The 22,768-nt window shown below is 42.7% G+C and overlaps 1 protein-coding gene across 3 annotated transcripts in view; it reads right to left on the bottom strand.

The window, feature by feature from the left end:
* LOC124616146 overlaps window positions 1-22,768 on the bottom strand; it is a 76,222-nt gene that overhangs the window by 14,321 nt on the left and 39,133 nt on the right. For all 3 annotated transcript variants that reach the window (XM_047144420.1, XM_047144422.1, XM_047144421.1), the window contains exon 2: window positions 18,335-18,413. In XM_047144420.1, coding sequence (XP_047000376.1) covers window positions 18,335-18,413 — 79 coding nt within the window. The remainder of the gene's footprint in view (window positions 1-18,334; window positions 18,414-22,768) is intronic.

The raw sequence follows: 22,768 nt of genomic DNA, 5'->3' as shown, positions 1-22,768 counted from the left end.
AATGAAACATCAAAATCTAACTTGAAAGTAAGTGAAAACATAGCGTGTGCAATTATTTTGCTGTGACAATTGCTATATAATATATAAGCTGGCATTATGCATGCCATGTTGTTGTTATTGTTATTTGTAACCAATACAACTATAGTCCAAAATATGATAAATAATTAGTATAGCCACAAAAGAGAGCAAATAGAAAAATGCCGTCCGTCCGTAATCATGTGGTATAATAACAAAAGTGTTGAGTACACATCATTCATCATTGCTACAAAATAAACTGAAGTACATGTATCATCTAAAAAAGAAGCTTACAGTAATAAAGAAATAAAAGCCTTCTGAAAGAGAAAGAGTATAACATTGATCTACAGATTTCTTGGAGAGAACGGTTATTATAAGAAGCCCTGGAAACAGAGAAATTACATCAAAATGTATAGTGAATGGGGAAACAGGACACAGAACCGTTGAAATATATGTAGATTCAGGTTGCGAGATTTCCTTGATCTCAGAAGAATTTTACCAGTAACAGGAATAATAGGAATTACTGGTACTTGGAGTAAATTAATTAGAAAGAATATCAGGACAACTATAAATATAGGACTATTCTGTTCGATACAGATGTTACTTGTAGAGCCTAGTATAAATTGGCAAATACTATTAGGTGTAGACTGATGACATAAGTACAAAGTGATTTTGGAATTAAGCACATCATTCCTGTGTAATTTATATAATGTTGCAGTACATTTAAAGCTGAGGCCATTATTAAGAAACATAAACTAATTATTAATTAGGCTACATTAGATGAAGATAGTAGAAAAGCCTTGCATTAACTATCTCATGCTAACATCTTCCAAAAACCATATGAATGTGTTCCATTAATGGATCAACAAGAGGATAATTTAAATCTAATTCCACGTACTTATGAAGCACCTATTTTTGGACAAAATGGGCGTTAGAGGTGACTACATTTGCAGCTTTAACATCAAAAACCTCTGTTTTGTATGGCTTATCCAGTACCTGTAAATTTATAAGCAGGAGTAAAAGAAGAAATCAACAGAATAATAGACATCCAAGTAATGGAACGTAGTTTACATGTTTCTAATAATCCATTACTGCTGGTTAAGAAAGCTACAAACTGAGTTCGACTCCTGTTGGACGCACAAATTTAAGTATACATATAAAAAGTTACATGATAGCCTTGAAGCGTCCATGAGTTATTGGCAAAGCTCGAACAAGCGAAATACTTTAGTGTAATGTATTTAGTCGTTGTTTACTGGCAGGGAAGATTAAGTGAAGATCGTAAACGGTATACAGTATTTCTATATAATAGTTTATTTTGTCAGCTTGAAGTGTTATATTTTGTATAAAATACTTCCGTTTCATTATTTAGTAGAGCGATTGATCAAGCTCTGGGAAGAGAATTGTACAAGAAGTTTTAATTTGTGTAGACGATATTTTATTAGTATCCAATACTTGGGACGAACATTGTCCTTCGTTAACAAAGATATTCTAGAAATTCTATGAAAACGAATAACTATTAAATTTGCAAAGGACTTTTTGGCCGAGGAGAATTAAAGTTTCTAGGACACATAGTGGGCCCAAATGGTATAAAGTGGGCCAGATCTGGAACAAATAAAAGCAATTTAAGATTGCCCATAACTACATGATGTAAAACACTGACGTTCATGATATAGAACCAGCCAGGGTTCTATCATAGATATAATCAGGAACAAGAAATCAACGAACCATGTTTACATCCATTATTCAAATAAAGATATGTTTGTATTTGGATAGGAGTACTGCAAAAGTTTTTCAGAATATCAAAGACGCATTGGTAAATGTGCCAATATTACGACATACAGTAATGAACTAGCAACTGTACATCAGACTACGGTAAAGACTGAGAATTACTTCTGGGGGAGTGGGATCCCAAAGTCAGGGTACATAGAACAATGTCTTCCGTGAGTAGAAGCCTAAGCAAAGATGAACTAAGCTATTCAGCAACCGAAAAGCAACTATTAGCCACTATTTGGAGCATACAAAAATGTGAAACATTTCTTTGTGGATGACGCCTGTTGATGTCCACTAATCATCAAGCAATAATCTTTTTAATGGAAAACAGATTGTTGCAAGGGTGTTTGATGAAAAGGTGTGTGCCTCTTTAACAGTTCGGCATTGACGTAAAATGTATAAAGTGTTCTACAAATCAAGTTCGAGATGCCTTGGCAAGGTTACCTATAGGTGTGTATGATATGAAAAGAACTAAATCGACTGGAGTAAGATTGTCAATGAATTTATTAAGTTTAAGTGATACGAAGAATGTAGTAAGAAACATAGCACGACAGATAAGGCAAGGATTAAAAGAGGATGATAACTTTAAAATTAAACTGCAACAGTGTGAACAAGAATCATTACCGTCATTTGAACAACATGTATGGGTACTTGTGGATCAAATGTGTTTTTCTAGAGAAATTGGAGACACACAGAGTATTAAAAGTTATGCATTTCGCAATGTGTGGAGATCGAATTAGTAAGGTTCATACATTAAGTCTATGGTCACTTTGCTATTCATAAATACATAAAACTAATGAAAACGTTTTGCTACTTCAAGGGATCAAGTAAGAAAGTTATAAGACTGATAAAGACATCTCATATTTGTCAACAACCTGTTTTATTGGTCGATTCCAATAACGATCAAGAAAAAGGACTATACAATGTAGATTTGCTAGAGATCTACAAATCATTACTTTGTCAAAAGTAAAATAAATAAAGAGAACACTGTCAGCAGTTATTTATGATACGCAATATAATAAACAAACCACAAAATGCAAACACTTATAATTGGTCCGCTATTAATTGCACGTGAGGTATGATATCGCTGACAGTTAGCTATGTGAACTTTAAAAAATCGTAGATTTACAGGTTCTAATATGGCACCTCACAGAAGGCAAACCGTCTGTGTCAGTAAACACTAAACTGCCATCAGGGGGAAATGCTGAGCGGGTTGCAGCAAATACGGAAGCCATCGCGTCACAGCAAAAACATCGAAAGCCCAGATCCACAAGCGAATCATAATGACATCATGGAAGTAGAGACATGCCGACAAAGCTGAGTTTCGTAAGGAAGGCAACATTAAGTGTTCAGGCGTCGAGATAATAGAAAAGACCTTTTGAAAGGTGAAGTAGCGAAAGTCTGAAGTCAGTAGGAGAGCTGACAGCGAGAAAAAATCTAGAACACATCATGTCATAGCCCCCTCCACATAGTTTCTTAACCTTTATTAACAAGTGTCTGATTGCTGATTACTGACCGCCCAGTGTGTAGCTCCAACCCTTGTGTCAGTTGTAATTATCCCGTGAGAAGGAGGGCTATGAAGGTAGACGGTTGTCTTGGATGGTATGGAACCATGAGTTTGGCTGAAAGGCCTTTCCAGCTGCAGTGCCAATTTCTGAAGCAACACTGATGGGTTGTGGAGAACGCCATCACCCTACATGCCTGCTGAAGGCTTTACATGCATGACCTGGATGCTGTACATAGTCCGCCTTCGAGATGGGGTCACTACAGCTGTTTATCCTGTTCCTGTGGCAGACACCAATGCTGCTGGCTTCTGTTTCCCAAGTGGGGGCTGAGAGCCGACAGGTGTGAGCCAGCCATTATTTCAGGTGGACCTGGGGCGAGACTTCTGAGTGTAAACATTCAACGTCAACGAGAGCACTTTGCAAATCGATACATAGAGCTGGAGGCTGCCAGATGCCACAGGTCGACGGCCACCCCGTGCCATAGCCGCTGCCCCTTCCCCACCCCCACCTCCCCCGCCCTCACACACACTTCGCTATGCTGCCATACTGTGAGATGGGCACATGCCAATCTTCTGCAGCTGACAAGGCGGTACTCCGCTTGCCTGGCTGAAGTGCAACGCTTTGGAAAAAATGCTGTGTTGCTGTCCAATAAATGTGTCATTGTCAATTATGTTGTCTCGGCACTCTCGAGTATAACTAAATCCTCACTGCCGCATCCTTTCTGGCCTTTATGATGACAACAGGTGCCTGGGACCAAACTCCTACAACAGTTATTACGTGAATCAAATACATTGCAGAGGAATTACGTGAAAGAGGTTATTTTGGAAGAAAATGTACGAATATATTGGTAAAACTACGATGGTGGCCATGACTTGAGACAAGAACGATTTGCGGCTGGCGAATTATGGTTTACAAAGGTTTTTTTACATATGGTGTTAGACCACTCTCTCCAGGCACACAAGAGGAGTTTGTTGAATTCATTTTTGGGGTGTGTACGATAAAGATTAAACAGGCCAATCTGTAAGGCACATTAACGTTCTTCGTCCTCTGGCGTTTCAGTGAAGAACTCATCCACACGGGATCCTTTTTTAGGGTGGGGATTGTGACGGGAGTCTGTTTTTGCGGTCTGTCTTCTTTTCTTCTTCGATTTCAACAAATCTGTTCTACTTCTTCCTTCCTTTATTCTCCTTTAGGAGGTTTGCTCTTATTTTAGCCCCTTTCGTACGCAGTAGTCTCAATTGTGGAACCCTACCCGTTTCCATTTGCCTTCAAGCAGTAAGACCTTAGCTTCTCCTGGCGTATCCTGTGTTCAAATAACTTACGGAAATGTCACCGGGTTATATAACCGCCGATATTTCCTCAGGAGTACACCCTGCCATTTTCAAAGCAAACCTGGAGCAGGGAAGCGCTGTTCACAGCAGTTTGAACCTTCATTTTCAGAGAACTCCGTAAAGATAACGCACACACATACTAGCGCCATCACAACCAAAGATGACTGGCATCAGAAGTTATCGAAAGTGAAATCAATAATCAGCGGGTGAGGTTGCATAAACTCCAGAATTGAGAAAGCAGGATTACATGCAGAATTTAACCAAAAACCACCGCTTCTACGTATAAACATGCTTGTTAATTTAATTTCAACCGCTTCCTTTGAACCGACTGACAAGCGTTTGCCGTTGGATGATTTTATTGGTTGTATTGAACAGGCTGTTTTAAAACTACCTTCTGATTTGACAGAGGAGCACAGGGGGAAGGCATGTTTTGCGTTGGCTAGGGCGCGTCGACCCAAGAGTAACGCCACAGCGGCTGAGAGAGCTGCTTTATGTTCACTTAGAGTTGACCCGGATATTATTTTACCTGCGGACAAGCACAATGATGCCGTTGTTTGGGACAAGCGGAATTACCTTCATAAGATGCTGTGTTTACTGCATGATTCAGCGTATCGCAGGCTCAGTGCTGACACAACAAGAAGTGTTGTAAGATTAACACCGTTTGATGAAAAGTACCTTATCTCAGGCCACTATCGAGAGTCCCAGTTTTCATTATGCTGTTTCACCAAAACTATATGGCCTCTCCACCGTCCATAAGAAAGGGGTTCGTCTTCGTCTGATTGTAAGTAACGTTTTGATCTGACATATTGTGCAGCAAAACACCTTGCAACTCTGTTGAGCCCAAAGTAGGCAAATGTGAGAACCACATTAAAGACTTGGCTGATTTCTTAAGTCGGTTAGAATGGCTCTGATGTTCTAGTATGTTTAGAATGGTTCAAATGGCTCTGAGCACTATGGGACTTAACATCTGAGGTCATCAGTCCCCTAGATCTTAGAACTACGTAAACCTAACTAACCTACGGACATCACACACATCCATGCGCGAGGCAGGATTCGAACCTGCGACCGTTGCGGTCGCGCGGTTGCAGACTGAAGCACCTAGAACCGCTCGGCCACACCGGCTGGCTATGTTTTGATGTGATCTGTCTGTTTACTCGTGTTCCTCAGTCTGATTCGTTACGGTTGATTGAAGTTAGGTTGGTTCTGAATTAACGAACCGATTTCGACATGTATTGACTTCCATTTATTTTTTATTCAAAGACCAGTACCTCGAGGAGAGAGATGGAGGTGCGATGGGAAGCCCGTTGTCACCAATTAATGCCAAATTGTTTATGGAAGATTTTGAGGACTGTTCCTTGGAGTCTGCGGCGTTGAAACCTGCGTGGTTTTTCAGGTATGTAGACTATACTTTGATTGATTAGCCTCGTTACAATGAGAATCTGAACGAATTTCTACAACACTTGAATTCAATTGATCCGAATATCCATAACACGATTGATCTCGTAAAGGATAGCTGCTTTCCCTTCCTGGACGTGTTGGTCAGTAGGAAGATGGATGGTATGTTGAGACACGCCGTTTGTAGGAAGTCTGCTCACACTGACTTTTATCTGTAACCAGATACTTGTCACCAATCGCCTCAACGTGCAGGTTTCCTTCCTACCTTGGTTCACTGGGCCCATGTCATCTCGGAGCCTGAGAGTTTGCCAAATGAGCTAGCTCAACTCGAAGACACCGTTCGACAAAATAGTTATAATAAAAGACAGATTAGAGCCGCGTTGCGCTATCGACCATTGTGCACTGGGTGAGTAATGGTAATACCGAGGTGGCACCAAGGTCTACGGTCAGTTTGCCTTATATAGGAGCACTTCGTACAGGTTTGATGGTATTTTGCGGAAATATGATGTGAGCTGTGTGTCTTGACCAACATCTAGGATAAGGGTTTTCTTAGGTTCCGTAAAGAATGATCTTGTTTTGCTGAGGCGAGTGTCTGCCATATTCCTTGCAGTTGTGGCATGTCATACACTGATCAGACTATTAAGACTGCGGAGCACAGGTATTCTGAGCACTAGCGGCGCACACGCTTACAACAACCATGCATATCCACCGTTGCAGAACAATGCCCTTTCACGGGGAATCCGATGGAATATAACTACATGGAAATTCTGACATGCAGGTTTTATTAAAGGAAGCTGTTGAAATTAAAATAGCAAGGAAACATAAATTGAGATGGTGGTTTTTGTTTAAATTCTGCATGGAACCTTGCTCTTTTGCTTGTCAAAATACACAGGGACAGAGTTTATGCTACCTCACCCATTGATTATTATTTATTTCACTTTCGATAACTTTTGTCGTCGGTCATCTTTGGTTTGTGATGCCGCTCGTGTTTACATAGTGTGCGTGTGTGTGTGTGTGTGTGTGTGTGTGTGTGTGTGTGTGTGTGTGTGTGCGTGTTTGTGTGTGTGTGTGTGTGTGTGTGTGTGTGTGCATGTGTGAGTGAGTTTAATTTCACAGTTGAAACTTCCTGGCAGATTAAAACTGTGTGCAAGACCGAGACTCGAACTCGGGACCTTTGCCTTTCGCCGGCAAGTGCTCTACCAACTGAGCTACCCAAGCATGACTCACGCCCCGTCCTCACAGCTTTACATCTGCCAGCACCTCGTCTTCTAGTTTCGAAGGTAGGAGACGAGGTACTGGCAGAAGTAAAGCTGTGAGGACGGGGCGTGAGTCGTGCTTGGGTAGCTCAGTTGGTAGAGCACTTGCCTGCGAAAGGCAAAGGTCCTGATTTCCAGTCTCGGTCCGGCACACAGTTTTAATCTGTCAGGAAGTTTCACATCAGCGCACACTCTTCTGCAGAGTGAAAATCTCATTCTGGAAACTACACAGTTTTTTCTGAAAACTGAGCTTGAACAGCTCCTTCGTGCTGCAGTTTTGGACTGAAAATGGCAGTGTGTGCTCTTGTCGAAATATCGGCGGTTATCGACGACGTCACCTGGTTGCATTCTCGTTAAGTTATTTGCACCTTTAATTTGTTTTCACAGAACAGTCGAGATTGCTCGGCTCTCACGTGACATACAACGTTGACAATTTTGACAAGCGATTTGGGTGGTCATAAGTTTAGACGTGCGAAAAATTTTAGGAGAAATAGCCAGGCTCGAAGCAGAATACGCTATAAGATGCATTCTAAGATGCACCCAATACATACACTAATTACGAAAACAGAGTAACAGTGTCTCACATGCAGTAACGAATAACGTCGTTAATAATGTTAAGTAGGGAAAAGCGTGAGCTTTTGCATGTAATACGAGGGCAGGCATAAATCTTTGAGCCTTAATTAAATATGTCGGATAGGTAATTATTTAATAAAAATTATAAATATGTGGATTTTTTTTACTAAATGGAGGTAATTACAGTATAAGTAAGTGGAAGGTATGAAATGAGGAAGAGTATGGGTTGAAATCTGGGTACAATCAAGTGATGGAACCTGTTGGAACCGATCTAGGGAGAAAACTAGGAGAAATGCTGAGGATATGCTGTGCAATTAGTTTAAAATATCTCGCATAAGGGAAGATGAAAATAAAATGACGGATAAACATATCCATGAAAGAGAATGATTTATGGTGTGTGCCAGGCACATTTCGGAAAAATTGGCCTATAGCATATACTTGTAGGGAATTTGTTTGAGGCACCCTCACAAGGTTACAAATAAGCTTGCACAGTATTACCCACTGAAGGTAATCAGCGATTATGAAATAAAACGCTTTAAAGAGCTGTAATGACAGCTTAATATCACATGTGATACTTATAAAGAAGAATGTATACTTGTTTCAAACATATTTTTTAAGTATGATTAATTACGAAATAGAGTGAGAGTCAATAATGAGATGTGTAAATGAAATACATGATACAACCAAGCACTTTTTGCTTTTTCCTCATACATCCCATACTTAATGTGTTTTCTTTGCTTTAAGTACACACAAACATGGTGTTGTGATTCTTCAACTTCTCCCGGCGTATTTCTTGCTGTAACAGTCCACAGGTGTACTGCCGGTCCATAGTGTCCAACGGGCACAGTATTTCGGCGATCAGACAAGTCGCCATCGTCAGGGGCGCTGACGAGCTGAGCTCCTGATGGCCGGCGGCCGTCCTAAATCCCCGAGTCGTTCTCTCCGTGGTCCGCGCCCTCGGCCGCGCGTCGGCGGTCGCTGAGAGGCTGGCGTCGGCGACTGTGGTGGCGTCGGTGTAACTGCCTCGTCCGGTCTGGTCACTCGTTCGTTTTCTTTGCCGTGCCTCTTTTTAATTAGACTCAGTGCTGGTTCCCATGCCTTGCTGATGTTATAGCCACAATCACTGCTGATGAGTCCGTACCCGGTACGAATTTCGATAGACTCTGTAACGACGCTGTCCCAATATTTAGATGTCTGTGCCAAGACTCTGGTATGTTGGTTGTCCATTTCGTGATTTTCGGACAAACAGTGCTCTGCGACTGCCGAATTGTTGGGGTACATAAGTCGAGTGTGCCTCTGATGTTCTCGGCAACGATCTTCGATGGTGCGCACTGTCTGTCCAATGACAGGACGGCCGCCCGCCCTCAGGAGCTCAGTTCGTCAGCGCACCTGACGATGGCGATATGTCTGATCGCCGAAATATTGTGCCCGTTGGACACTATGGACCGGCAGTACACCCGTGGACTGTTCGAGCAAGAAATACGCCGGGAGAAGTGGAAGAATCACATCACAAACCACTACGGGGGGAGATGTATCGGAGCATGAAGAAATTCGACAAGCTGCGCCACCGAAGGAGCCGTTTCCTGAGTGTTCTTGCCTTTCTGAAGAGATCTCATGCCGATCAGATTGTGCCAAACTTTGCTAAGGTCACGCATCACATCGACTCTGCAGCAGCTAAGAGAATCAAGAAGCGTGCTAGCCTCTCCTTGGTTCGTGAGCGGGTGCACTTTACCCTCCGCAGCCTTGAATACAACTCCCAGGAACTACTTAAACTACACCTACAACTAGCCAATCATTTTAATTCCGGAACCTGGGACTGGATTGATTGTGTTACCTGGGTGACCGCCGATGCTGCACATAAGAAAGCCTCAGGACGTCAGATATCTAAATATTCTCGTGTCTCTGACAAACCATCGCTGGAGGCCCCACGCAAGACGGTCATCAATCTCACAGACATTTAGCTGACTGGTAATGCACTCTCTGTTCTAGAGAAGGAACTTAATTTTGCGCCCACACTTTGTTCACGCCGGTAGCGGACATCGTCAGTGCAGTTGAACAGGTTGCTGCGCGTCTGCCACCTGAAGCAGCTGAAGAAGTGCGCCGGGAAATCTGCCTTGCTCTGACGAGAACCAAACCGATCAAGTCGAATATTACTGGCAGGGAGAGGGCAGCCATTCGAGACCTGAGCCCTGAGATTGATGTCTTACCAGCTGGCAAAGGCAATGCTACAGATGTCCTTTCCCATAAGGACTACATTGAGAAGATGCAGAGCCTGCTAAGTGACGATTCTTACAGGAAGACCAACGCTGACCCCACAAAGAAGGTGGAGAACAAGACTAGGGATCTTCTCAAGGACCCGAATTTACCAGAGGGTGTCGCCAAGAAACTGACACCTCAAGGACCTGTACCGCCAAGACTTTATGGACTCCCTAAAGTCCACAAAGAAAGGGTGCCGTTACGCCCAATTGTCAGCAACACTAGGGCACCTTAATATTTGCTGGCCAAATACCTGGCAGAACTACTAAGCTCTTACGTAGGTAAATGCCCTTCTCACGTTCAGAATTCTATGGATTTCGTAAAACGTCTCGAGAACTTCAAGCTGAAAGACTCAGATATCCTGGTGAGTTTTGACGTTGTCTCGTTATTCACCAGGGTGCCTCTTCGAGAGTAAGTTGAGCTCATTGCACAGAAATTTAACGGGAAGACGACCGACCGTTTCAGGCTCTCTCTGACCTCCACGTATTCTCTGTTTAATGGAGAATACTATTAGTAAACAGAAGGAGTCGCAATGGGGAGCCCACTTTCGCCTGTGGTCGCGAATTTCTATATGGAGTATTTCGAGGAGGGAGCTTTGGCGTCATCCTAATGGAAACCTACTTGTTTTCTACGTTATTTTGATGACACGTTCGTGATATGGCCCCATGGAAGGGTCAAGCTCCTAGACATCCTTACACACCTGAACTCCATACATCCGAACATCAAATTCACTATGGAGACCGAAGCAGAAGGAAGTTTACCAGTCCTGGACGTCATGGTCAAAAGAAGAGCGGATGGAAACCTGGGCCATGGGGTATACAGGAAGAAAACGCACACCGACCTGTATTTGCATGCAAATAGCTGCCGCCACCATTCGCAGAGGAAATGGGTACTAAAAACACTGGTACACAGGGCGCTCACCATCTCGGACGCAGAGAGTCTGACTCATGAGCTGGAACACCTCAAAACTGTATCGGAAAAACAGGTACTCAGAATCGCAGATCAGACGCGCTCTCCGCCCCACCTCTACAGTAAGCGAGTGGAGATGGACGAAGTCACGTAGGAAGAGATATCCATCGCCTATATACCGTATACTGGTGCACTATCGGGGAAAATAGGGCGAATATTGAGGAAACACCGAGTAGAAACTGTCTTTTGCCCGGCCAATAAAACACGACCATTATTGGGAAGTGTCAAAGACGATCTCGGTTTGCGGGAGACCGCCATATACCAGACTCCCTGTGAGTGTGGGGAGACTTACATTGGACAGACAGTGCGCACCATCAAAGATCGTTGCCGAGAACATCAGAGGCACACTCGTCTTATGTACCCCAACAAGTCGGCAGTCACAGAGCACTGTTTGTCCGAAAATCACAAAATGGACTACCAACATACCAGGGTCTTGGCACAGACATCTAAATACTGGGACAGTGTCGTTAGAGAGGCTATCGAAATTCGTACCAGGGATGGACTCATCGACAGAGATTGCGGCTATAACCTCAGCAAGGCTTGGGAACCAGCACTGAATCTAATTAAAAGGAGGCTCAGCAAAGAAAACAAACGAGCGACCAGGGCGAACGAAGCAATTACACCGACGCCACCACAGACGCCGACGCCAGCGTCTCACCGACCGCCGACGCGCGGCCGAGGGCGCGGACCGCGGAGAGAACGCCTCACGGGGGAAGGGGATTGAGGACGGCCGCCCGCCATCAGAAGCTCAGTTCGTCAGCGCACCTGACGATGGCGACATGTCTGATCGCTGAAATATTGTGCCCGTTGGACAATATGGACTGGCAGTATACCCGTGGACTGTTCGAACCATGGTGTTGTCAGAGCGCCTACCGTTACGAAATGCTTACAAAAATCGTGTGTGTGTGTGTGTGTGTGTGTGTGTGTGTGTGTGTGTTGTGGCGTATGGGCACTCAACGCCGTGGTCATCAGCGCCCTGAGACACATTAAAGGGAACGAATGTGGACAGACATGCAAAGAAAGCAGGAAAATGCTACACAAGAAAGTAGAATATTTGTAAAAACATTTGACATGGCACAGAACTTTAAAACTTTAACCACATTCATCCGAGTGTTGCCTAAAAGAGATGGCAGGTCCGCTGGCAAGTCAGCCGCGGCCCGCTGGTCAGAAAATAAAACGCAATCCAATAAAGCGTGGCGCACAGTGACCTGGATGCCACAAGCACCACACGTTGGAGGGTCCTCCCGCCGGAGGAGGAAGCCATGCGTCATAGGGCTGTGGTCTATCCGAAGCCGAGTGAGGAGAACATCGTCCCGTCGACGGGGCTGAAAGGAAGTACACCACACACGCGTTGTGGGCTTGACTATACGGAGCTTATTGTCAGTTATTTCCATCCACTCATCCTCACACCGACGCATGACTCGTGAGCTCAACAGCGAGGTGAGTGCGTGCAGAGGGATAGCACAATGGCACGCAGGAATCCTCTTAGTCTCTTCCTGGTTCTTGGTAACAGGAACTGTTCAATGTCCTCGATATTATCAGGCCTGGGTGACACAGGATGAAAGTTATTGAAGTATATGGAATAAAATCGTTGTAATATCTGAACAGTTTGCGTTAGGACGTTCAAACTCTACGATTCGCCGCGGAGCATGATTTAGCATCGAAGCCCACTTTCACTTGAATATTTTCGTCACTGGGCAATAAGCAATAAGCAAACCTGGAGCATTTGCGGGACAGAGAATCCGCATTTCGCGATCGAGAAGTCTCTTCACTCTCAATGGGTAACTGTGTGATATGCTACGTCCAGTGACGGCGTAATCTGTGTATGGCATAGTGAGTACCGAACGGTATGTGAAGGTTTTCAAAGATGATCTCTGATTTCGACAAGATGTGGTTCATGCAAGACGGAGCTCGACCCCATCGAAGCAGGAAAGTGTTTGATATCCTTGAGGAGCACTTTGAGGATTGAATTCTGGCTCTGGGGTACCTAAAGGCCACTGGTATGGGCCTCGATTGACCACCATATTATCCAGGCCTGAACATATACGACTCCCTTTTGTGGGGTTGCATTCAAAACAAGGTGTACAACAATAACCCAAAACCATTGCTTAGCTGAAAACAGCCGTCCAGGAGGTCATTGAGAAGTGTTCCGACACATCGTCGCGTCATGCAGAATTTCGTAATTCGTCTGCGCTACATCATCGCCAGTGATGGTAGGCATGTCGAACATGTCATAACCTAAACCCTAATATCTGTAGTGACGTGTACATGCTGAATAAAACGCGTGTACGCCGTAGTTTGTAACTAATTTACGTTTCTTTGCATATAGTTCAATAATTGTCACACATTATGCCGTGTTCCATAATAACGAGACCCAAGAATTCTATCTTGGTCGTCACAAAACAGGGAGTTTAGCATGTTGGTGATTACTCCATGACAGCTTAAGGCTTTGAGCAGCACTTTTAAAACTCTTTTATGGTTATTCCAAGACACGTCTACTATTAATAGATGGTCACATGTTGTTCCCATGATTCATCAAGGATCCCATCTAATCCACTACAGAAGATACGTTAAGACCAAATGTGAGGCGACGTAGCTGATAGAATATTTGAAATGCAGCAGAGGATATAGGATGTAGGATATAGGATGTAGCTCTACCTGCCAAAAATTTTATCTGAATACTCTTGAGAGAAAAAGTCATTTTCCCATGGAACTTTCCTGGTAATATTTTGAGTTCCACTGGCCTGTCTATTTCTGGTGCTTGGGATATAGATATGTGTGAATAGATCCATCCATTTTATCAACAACCTGCAACAGACTAGTATAAGTCCACAGAACTGCTTCAATCGCTACATTTTCCAACGTTAGCCGAAATTCCAGAAACACTTCACGTTTGTAGACAAGTGGGGTACGATACAAGGATATGAAGACTTCTGATGATGTTTTACTTGAAATGCTTATTGGAAGTTTTTGATCATTCTTGGATTTGGTGAGAAGACGCCTTCATTACTGAGTAATATTTTGTATAGTTCTTTCCTTTCTTACAAAATAATGTTTTGGAGTTGTTCCACCTGCTCATTACTTTTTGGAGCGATTTCACATCTCTTCTTCCTGAAATTGTCTTCCTTGATCGCAGTTACTGCTACATTTTACTTCTGCACAGTCCCCATGTTCAAAGCATAGCTTCAAGCAACTCTCTCGAATTTGTGCTCATGGAGCTTGCTCCTCAAAACAGATGTGTATTTTCGCCCTTACCTGTAAAACCGTCTCCAACATCCAAGATCTAATACTGCTTGACTATCATTCAGAAAATCTGTACCCGTAGTCAATTTGATGGCCACCACGAAATTTACTGTCAGAATGTTTCCTTGACGTACAAATTCTAGTTTAGTCTGTCACTCCACTTCTGTGAATGCACTCACGGTGGATCTTTCGATTCTTGATGTGCAAGACTCCTACCAACAAGCTTTGTGATGAGGCTTGGACGTCAAGTCCTTGTCGCCTACTAATGAAACCATCGTCCTCCGATTCGTTTCTACAGCTGTTCCTGATTGCAGCACGCAGACAGCTCACAAGCTTCGCAGGCGGCTGGCCATAAAATTCTGCCTTTTGTTAAAGACACTTATGCCAGTGGATGTCCCGAATTGCGGCCCGTATGGTCACTGTCATAATTTCTCATACATCCCTGCTCACCTGTATATTTTCCTAACCATGTAACTCATGAGGGGGAAGATTTTTGTGATGTGACAAGAAGTAACAGGGGTCGAGTTAGAAGAGATAATGGGTCAAGTATTAGAATCAGAATTTAAAAGAGGTTTGGAGGAATTAAGATAAAATAAGGCGGAAAGGATAGATAACATTCAATCAGAATTTATGAAATCAATGGGGGAAGTGGTGTGTAGAATGTATGAATCTGGCGACATATCATCTCATTTTTGGAAAATATCCACACAATTACGAAGACTGTAAGAGCTGTCAGGTGCGAGAATTTTCATAAAATCCACTGAGCAGCTCATGCATCCAGGTTACTGACAAGGATATTATACGGAAAATATGAAAAGAAATTTGAGGAAGTGTTAGATGGCGATCAGTTTGGCTTTAGGAAAAGTAAAGGCGCCAGAGAGGCAATTCTGACGATGCGGTTGATAATGGAAGCAAGAGTAAAGAAAAATCAAGAGACGTCCGTAGGATTGGTCGAACTGGAAAAGGCATTTGACACTGTAAATTGGCGCAAGATGTAGGAAATTCTAAGAAAAAATATTCATAATCTATATGGAGACACTGGTGATATACAGTATGTACAACAGCCAAGAGGAAATAATATGAGTGGACTGCCAAGAACGATGTGGTAGGGCTATAAAGGGTATCACACTGGGATGTAGTCATTCGTCCCTGTTGTTCAATCTGTACATCGAAAAAGAAACGTTGGAAATAAAAGAAAAGTTGAGAAGTAGAATTAAGAATCAAGGTGAAAGGATTTCGATGATACATTTCCCTGATGACATCGCTATCCTCAGTGAAAGTGTGAAAGAGTTACATGATCTTATGAATGAAATGAACAGCTTAATGAGCACAGAACAAGGATTGATAGAAAATCGACGAAAGACAAAAGTCATTAGCAGTAGCAGAAATGAAAACAGCGAGAAATTTACCATCAATATTGGTCATGAAGTAGATGAAGTCGAATATCTGTACTACATAGGTAGTGAAATAACTAAAGACTGCCGAAACAAGGAGGACATCAAAAGCAGACTGGAAAAAAGAGCATTTCTGGCCAAGAGAAGTCTACTAGTATTAATCATAGAGCTTAATTTGAGGATAAGCTATCTGAGAATGTAAGTTTGAAGCATAGTATTGTATGGTAGTGTAGCATGGACTGTGGGAAAACAGGAACAGAAGAGAATCGAAGCGTTTGAGATGAGCCCTACAGATGAATGTTGCAAATTACGTGGAGTGATGATTGATGAGGGTCTGCGCAGAATCGGAGGGGAAAGGAAAACAATGACAAGGAGAAGGGACAGGATGGTAGGCATCCGTTAAGACATCATAGAACGACCTCCATGGAAGTAGAGATTGCTGTAGAACGCAAAAACTGTAGAGGAAGAGAGAAATTAGAATACATCCAGCAAATAATTGAGGACGCAGGTTTCAAGTGTTAGAGACTGATGACTCAAAAAAAAAAAAAATAAAAAGAATAAAAAAGAAATCACACATAAGGCCAAAGAGAAGTTAATGGGAGGCTGTTAGTTGAGGATTAAAAGATCTCCATTGAAGGGTAGAAATCATACACTTCAATATAAATATTACTTTTGAAAAGTTGCTAGAAGCTTTCGTAACATGACTTATGGTTTCCAACGTTCATCGTGGGTACGGTTTATAGCTATAAAACTTTTAATAAACTGTCAAATTAATAATTCAGCGATTAAACTCGGCTCGTCACGCTGTTAGCCGCAGACACGGTAGAGTGCATATGTTTTCCTTCTCCCTTATGTTTCCGCTATCCATAGTGGAAGACGGAATTATGAATTACCTATCTTGAATAGTCTTTCTTGATCAACAGTCTGTACACAGCGAGTGTATAACGAGAATTCTGGTCTGCCATTAGAAGAAGCCTACGCAAATGGACGGAGGCCGTTACTATAGTGATTTATTCAAGCAGAGTATTACAGCCATAATTGTGAATGAAGCTGTATACAGTAAAAAAGTTTTGTGCTCCACGTATTCAAATATACTGTCCGATTCTAATGGAGGAAAATAAAGGTGTATTCTATATTTTATTATTTCTTGCTGAACAATACTGTCTGGGTTTGTCTTCTCGAATCCTGTACCAGCTCCAAAGTCAAATGTATGTTTCAAATATATACTCAGTAATAACCACCGGTATGTGATCGGTAACTTAACACATCGCGAGGAGGGCATCTTACACGACACTACACGTTACCAGTTTGTCCTCGCTACACGGATACGGTTTCTGTTTCATTTTCATTTACGTAACGTCACAAACTGTATCGCTAACCTACCGAATTTCCTAGAATCATGTGTTGTTATTAACAAAAATAAATTTTATACGCCTTGTGTTGAAGCGCTAGGAGTCCTTAACATTTGCTTACATCTGTGAATGAATTCATATTAAAATATAAATTTAACTTTTCTTAATTCTCCCGTAGAATAAACATTTTGCTTCTTCTGTTTCCTAAACTTTCCCCGACAGTTTGAATATTTCATCGTCTTTAGGGCGTGAATGCGGGATATTATTAACTGTACTTCCTACATTTCGGGTGACAGCCTTACGCCCGAGAGGAGATGAAATAATATGCTTCTTGTATTTTTCCTTTTGATATTTTAGTTGATGTCAGGGCGTGATAAAGCATGTAGAGGCTACCTTTGAGAGCCGTTCATACTCGCGTTCTCCAACTCGATCGCTGAAAAAATATTTCTCAACACGTTACTCTCAAGTGATAACATTTCTCAAAATTTTGGAGGCTAAAAGGGGATATTTGTTCCGTTAACTAACTTCACAAATACGCAGCAAGAGCTGGCACTATTTGGCTGGAAGAATGGTGTAAGGTTTCTTGGAAATTAATAAACGACCAGTACTTATCAATTACGAGGGGAATGGAAACTGTTTTAAATGGTTTTTGTTGCTTCCATATTTTTTTCCACCTCCTGTTCCCATTTGTAAGAAAAACTGGTTAATTTTGACGTAACACAAATATGCAGAATTATTTATAAATACTTCCAGAGTTTCAGAAGAAGACTGAGCTAAAACTACGGCAACCCGGCACAAAAATAACACATATCTGTTGACCTAGAATCTTTCCAAGTTTAGATTCGTAACACACACCGTGACATAGTTATAAAGGCCATCACATCGGAGAAAATTTATCAGAACATATAGATCCACTTCGTAACATCACATTGAACTAGTTAGCATCTGTATACGGGCAACCCAGTGAACAGATTTCAAAAGTGAGCTGTTGATATGTCTTACCGGGCAGTAGCAGCAGCTATCACAATTACCAATACGCACTGACCGACGTTTGCCACTTCATCAAAAAAAGTTGTAGAGTGTGAATTAAGAACTTGTTGAGATGTTCTGTCAACTGATAAATTTCTGTTCCTGCATGTGTTGTAATTTTCTTGCAGCTGTTTTCAGCAAGTGCAGAGGTGTTTACGAATAACACTGTATTGATATTTTGAATTGAAGCTTCCACTGCGTGAGATGGAGACATGTACTTACTGCCAAAGATTCCTATATACTTACAGGCAGCACTCTGATCTTCCGGAGACAGTACCAGAGTATTAGGCTCCAGTAGTCCATAGTCCACCGTCTCTTGACAATCCTGCAAAACACAGAGACTACCGTTTTCAAAGCATTCTATTGGCTGCAGACGTGTGCTTGTTTTGGTATTGTCCACAACTCGTGGTCGTGCGGTAGCGTTCTCGCTTCCGACGCCCGGGTTCCCGGGTTCGATTCCCGGCGGGGTAAGGGATTTTCTCTGCCTCGTGATGACTGGGTGTTGTTTGATGTTCTTAGGTTAGTTCGGTTTAAGTAGTTCTAAGTTCTAGGGACTGATGACCATAGCTGTTAAGTCCCATAGTGCTCAGAGCCATTTTTTTTGTTTTGGTATTGTTGCTATGCAGCATTTCTGTACCAAGAATTGAACGATTTACAAATAAAACAGAATGAAGTTCAGGAATAGCTTAAAAATCTGGGTGAAGAGTCACAAACAGAGAAAACGCATAGGCTAGCCTCTTTAAATACAGATAACAGCAAACTACTGGGTTTGTCAACTTAGAGTCGCGATTTTGTCTCAGCTATATCGTGCTGGTAACAAATAAAGGGTAATGGTTATTCATGTTCCTGTTTCAAAACTCTGTAAAAAGAGAACCACTACTCAGAATGACGTGAAAACGGAACGGACTAATGCCAGAGAAGAGGGCAACATTATTTAAACAACATTCGGTACAAATTTGACATCAAATTCAAATTTGACATCAAACTGAGAGGTAGTTTTTATGTAAGTGCGTTTTGAACCTAGAACTTTCGTTTTAACTACCCTGCGCATTGTAATGTCTCTTGGAACGTCACCCCCTGGAAACAGTACTTCACTCCAAGGTACCTAGATTTAACACTGTACCGCTCCTTCGCCTTCCCACAATACTGCTCCAACGCCATACAGAACACAAGCGCTCAGAATAAGATTTTGAGAAAGTTGTGATGCGCAAACTGTGGAGCTAAGCCACAAGTTCATCAAACCACCTCACGGGACATGTGCTATTCTGCAGCAAAGTATGCTTCTCCTGCTTGGTGTAAGGAATTTTGCTGTCTTGTTACAGGACGCCGAAGTGGCGTCAACTCAAAAGACTTGCACCAGGCGACACGTCTACCCTACGGGAGGCCCTAGCCACACAACATTTCATTTCACTCCTCAATTTCCGTCAAACTTTCTTTTCCTTAATTCATTGCTCAACTGAAGTATTTCATCTGTTACCCTCGGTTTCTTCGCAGTTACCGCCTTTGTTTTTCTTTCCAAATTCCATGATTGCCCTTTGTAGGGATGTCCATCCTTTTTCAACTGCATTGCCTACTGAGCTATTCCTTATCGCAGTGCCTCAGAGAAATTCAAGCGCATCTCTTTATTCCTCAGTAGTTCCATATCCAGCTTCTTTGCGCACTGATTCTTCCTGATAAGTCTCCTGAGTTGCAGCCTACACCGCGCGATCTGAAGCGTCTTGTCACAGCCCGGGTGGCTCCCTCCGTTTGAGGTTCGAGTCCTCTCTGGGGCATGGGTGTGTGCGTCGTCCGTAGCGTAGCTTAGTTTAAGTTAGATTAAGTAGTGAGTAAGCTCAGGGACCGATGACCTCAGCAGTTTTGTCCCGTAAGACCTTACCACAAATTGTCATATTTTTTTGCAGCCTACTCCTCATCACTGCTAAATTGTGATGTGAGTTTATATCTGCTCCTGTGTATGCCTTACAATTCAGTATCTTTGCCTGACAATTATGTTATCTAACTGAAATCTCACCTTATCACCCGGTCTTCTCCAAGAATATCGCTTCCCCTTGTGATTTCCTGAACAGAGAATTCGCTAGTAGTAGCGGAAATTAATTGCAGAACTCAGCCTTTCTCCTCTCTCATACCTGCTACCAAGCCCATACTCTTCCGTAACCGGTCTTCTAGGCCATCCAATGCAACCGCATTCCAATCAACCATGACTATTACACTTTCACCTCCCTTTGCATACTGTACCCGTTTAATATCTCCATATACGTTCTCTGCCTCTTCATCTTCGGCTTGCGAAGTCTGCATATATACTTGAACGGTTATTGTCGGTGTTGGCTTGCTGTCGATTGTGACGAGAATAACGCTATCACTGAACTGTTCACAATAACTCACTCTCTGCGCTACCTTCCTATCCATCACGAATCCTCCAGTTATTCCACTTTCTGCTGCTGTTTATCTTTTATTATACTCATCTGTCCAGAAACCCTTATCTTATTTCCGTTTTACTTCACAGATCCCCACTATGCCTGCATTGTGCCTTAGCATTTCCCTTTGCAGATTTTCTAGCTTACCTGCCGCGTTCAGACTTCTGACATTCCACGTCCCGATTCGTAGAATGTTAGCCTTTCGTTGGTTACTCAGCATTTTTCTTGTGGTCACCTCCCCCTTAGCAGTCCCGTCCAGGAGATCGGAATGGGGGCTATTCCGGAATCTTTTGCCAATGGAGAGATCATAATGACTCTTCTCAATTATAGGCAGCATTCGCAGGTAATATACAATATGTGTTTTTAATGCAGCCGCTTCCTTTTCCTTCTGCATCCTCATACTGTTAATCATTGCTGATTCTTCAGCCTTTGTGGGCAGTTTCCAACCGCAAGGGGGATCTCTTTGACAAGACCGCTGGCTGAATGAGGGTTACTTCTTATACTGGAAATCTTCGGCCGCCAACTGCTTTGATTATGTCCATCAATATCAAGTTACCGTGTGTAGTATGTCATCAGTATATCAAATGGCCGCCGCCATTCTCCAGCTCTATCTTGTGCTACATCTCTCTCAACCTTAAATATATATTACACCAATTTCTTCCCCAATCTGTTTGGCGTAGTCTCGAATCTGTCTGCCCCAACCATTTAATCCTTATAATGAACGAGGGGATGTTGAAAAGTAGCACCTCCGAATCTTTTATATGAAAACCATTAAAGCATTTTAAATAAAACAAATGTTGTTAGCATTCTGGATCTTCGTTCTTCGTCGCTACATATTTGTAGACCTTTGCCGCTTGAGGACGCAGAATTGTAGCGTATAACATAGTGTCGTGTAACATAACTATGATGACACGTGAGAAACGGTGTTTTCTAATTGAGTTTCGAATTCGAAGAGTTCGTCCACCCTTGAAGCCCCCCATCCTCCCCCCTTGAACATGACAATGCCGGAACATGCAGAAACATTACGACACCTGCAACAATCCGACGTATAGGCTTCGTTGCCAAGGGTCATCCACCATACAGTCCCAACTCGATCCCATGCGATGTCCATCTGTTTCCAGAACTTAAGGACAATTTCGATGACTTATCTTTTATACTGATGAAACAGTGCAAGCAGAGGTGATGTTGTGGCTCTGTCAACAAAGTCAGACATTCTACAGAGACAGTGTCAACAAACGAGCCTCTTATTGGAAGAAGTGTGATTTATTAAATCTGCGACCGGTTTCGCATCACTTATCGGTGCATCCTCAGGCAATCTGTAAAAAAAATTATATAATAAGAGCTCATATAAAATATTCGATCTCCCAGTTCTGAGGTACAAACAGTTTTTTGAATGAGACAAGAACGTACTCACATACGCTATTTATAACATAGTAACGTTAAACATTGCCCTGTAGCCACTTCCCACCATTCACGTCCAACATACAGTCATCTGGTGAAAGCGGTATTTAACATTTAAAAACCATTTTAAAATTTTTTATTAAATGTTGGGAGCGGCAATGACCAAGAAAATAAAAATAAAATACGATACTGTTAAAATTCCCCTAAACACGGACGACGAAGAGCGCAAACATTGGCATGAACAAACAGCAAAATTAGGGCCATGTAAACAATAGCGGACATTGTACTTCTCACACCCAGTGTATTTCTCATGAACGTCTAAAGATGTCCACCAACTATCTGGTACAGTCTGGTGTCAGAAGAGTGGGTGGGACCTCTCACCTTTCAGTCTGTATGGGTGGCCTCAATTTTGTGGATAGCTGCCATGATTTGAACATTAATGCTGACGAAGAGCGAAGGAGGGCGGAGCTCAGTCAATCAAAGAGTCGTCTGCGTCCGTCAGTGCTGGGAATGGGCGCATCTGCTCAAGCTGCGTGTTCCATTGTCGTTGAGGGGCGTGATGTCAGCTCAGTGATCTGATTCAGCGATTTGGTAGTGACAACACTGAAAGATGGGAGAAACTCGGGAAAACTGGCACTTCCCATGAATTTCCACTGTACTGCGTATTATGGTGTTACAAGCCAGCACGTCGCTAACGCCGGCCGGCGTGGCCGAGCGGTTCTAGGCACTTCAGACTGGAACCGCGCGACAGCTACGGTCGCAGGTTTGAATCCTGTCTCGGGCATTGATGTGTGTGATCTCCTTAGGTTAGTTAGGTTTAAGTAGTTCTAAGTACTAGGAGACTGATGACCTCAGATGTTAAGTC

The sequence above is a fragment of the Schistocerca americana genome, chromosome 5, assembly GCF_021461395.2.
Source record: "Schistocerca americana isolate TAMUIC-IGC-003095 chromosome 5, iqSchAmer2.1, whole genome shotgun sequence".
Taxonomy (NCBI): domain Eukaryota; kingdom Metazoa; phylum Arthropoda; class Insecta; order Orthoptera; family Acrididae; genus Schistocerca; species Schistocerca americana.
This window is presented reverse-complemented; position numbering and strand designations above follow the sequence as displayed.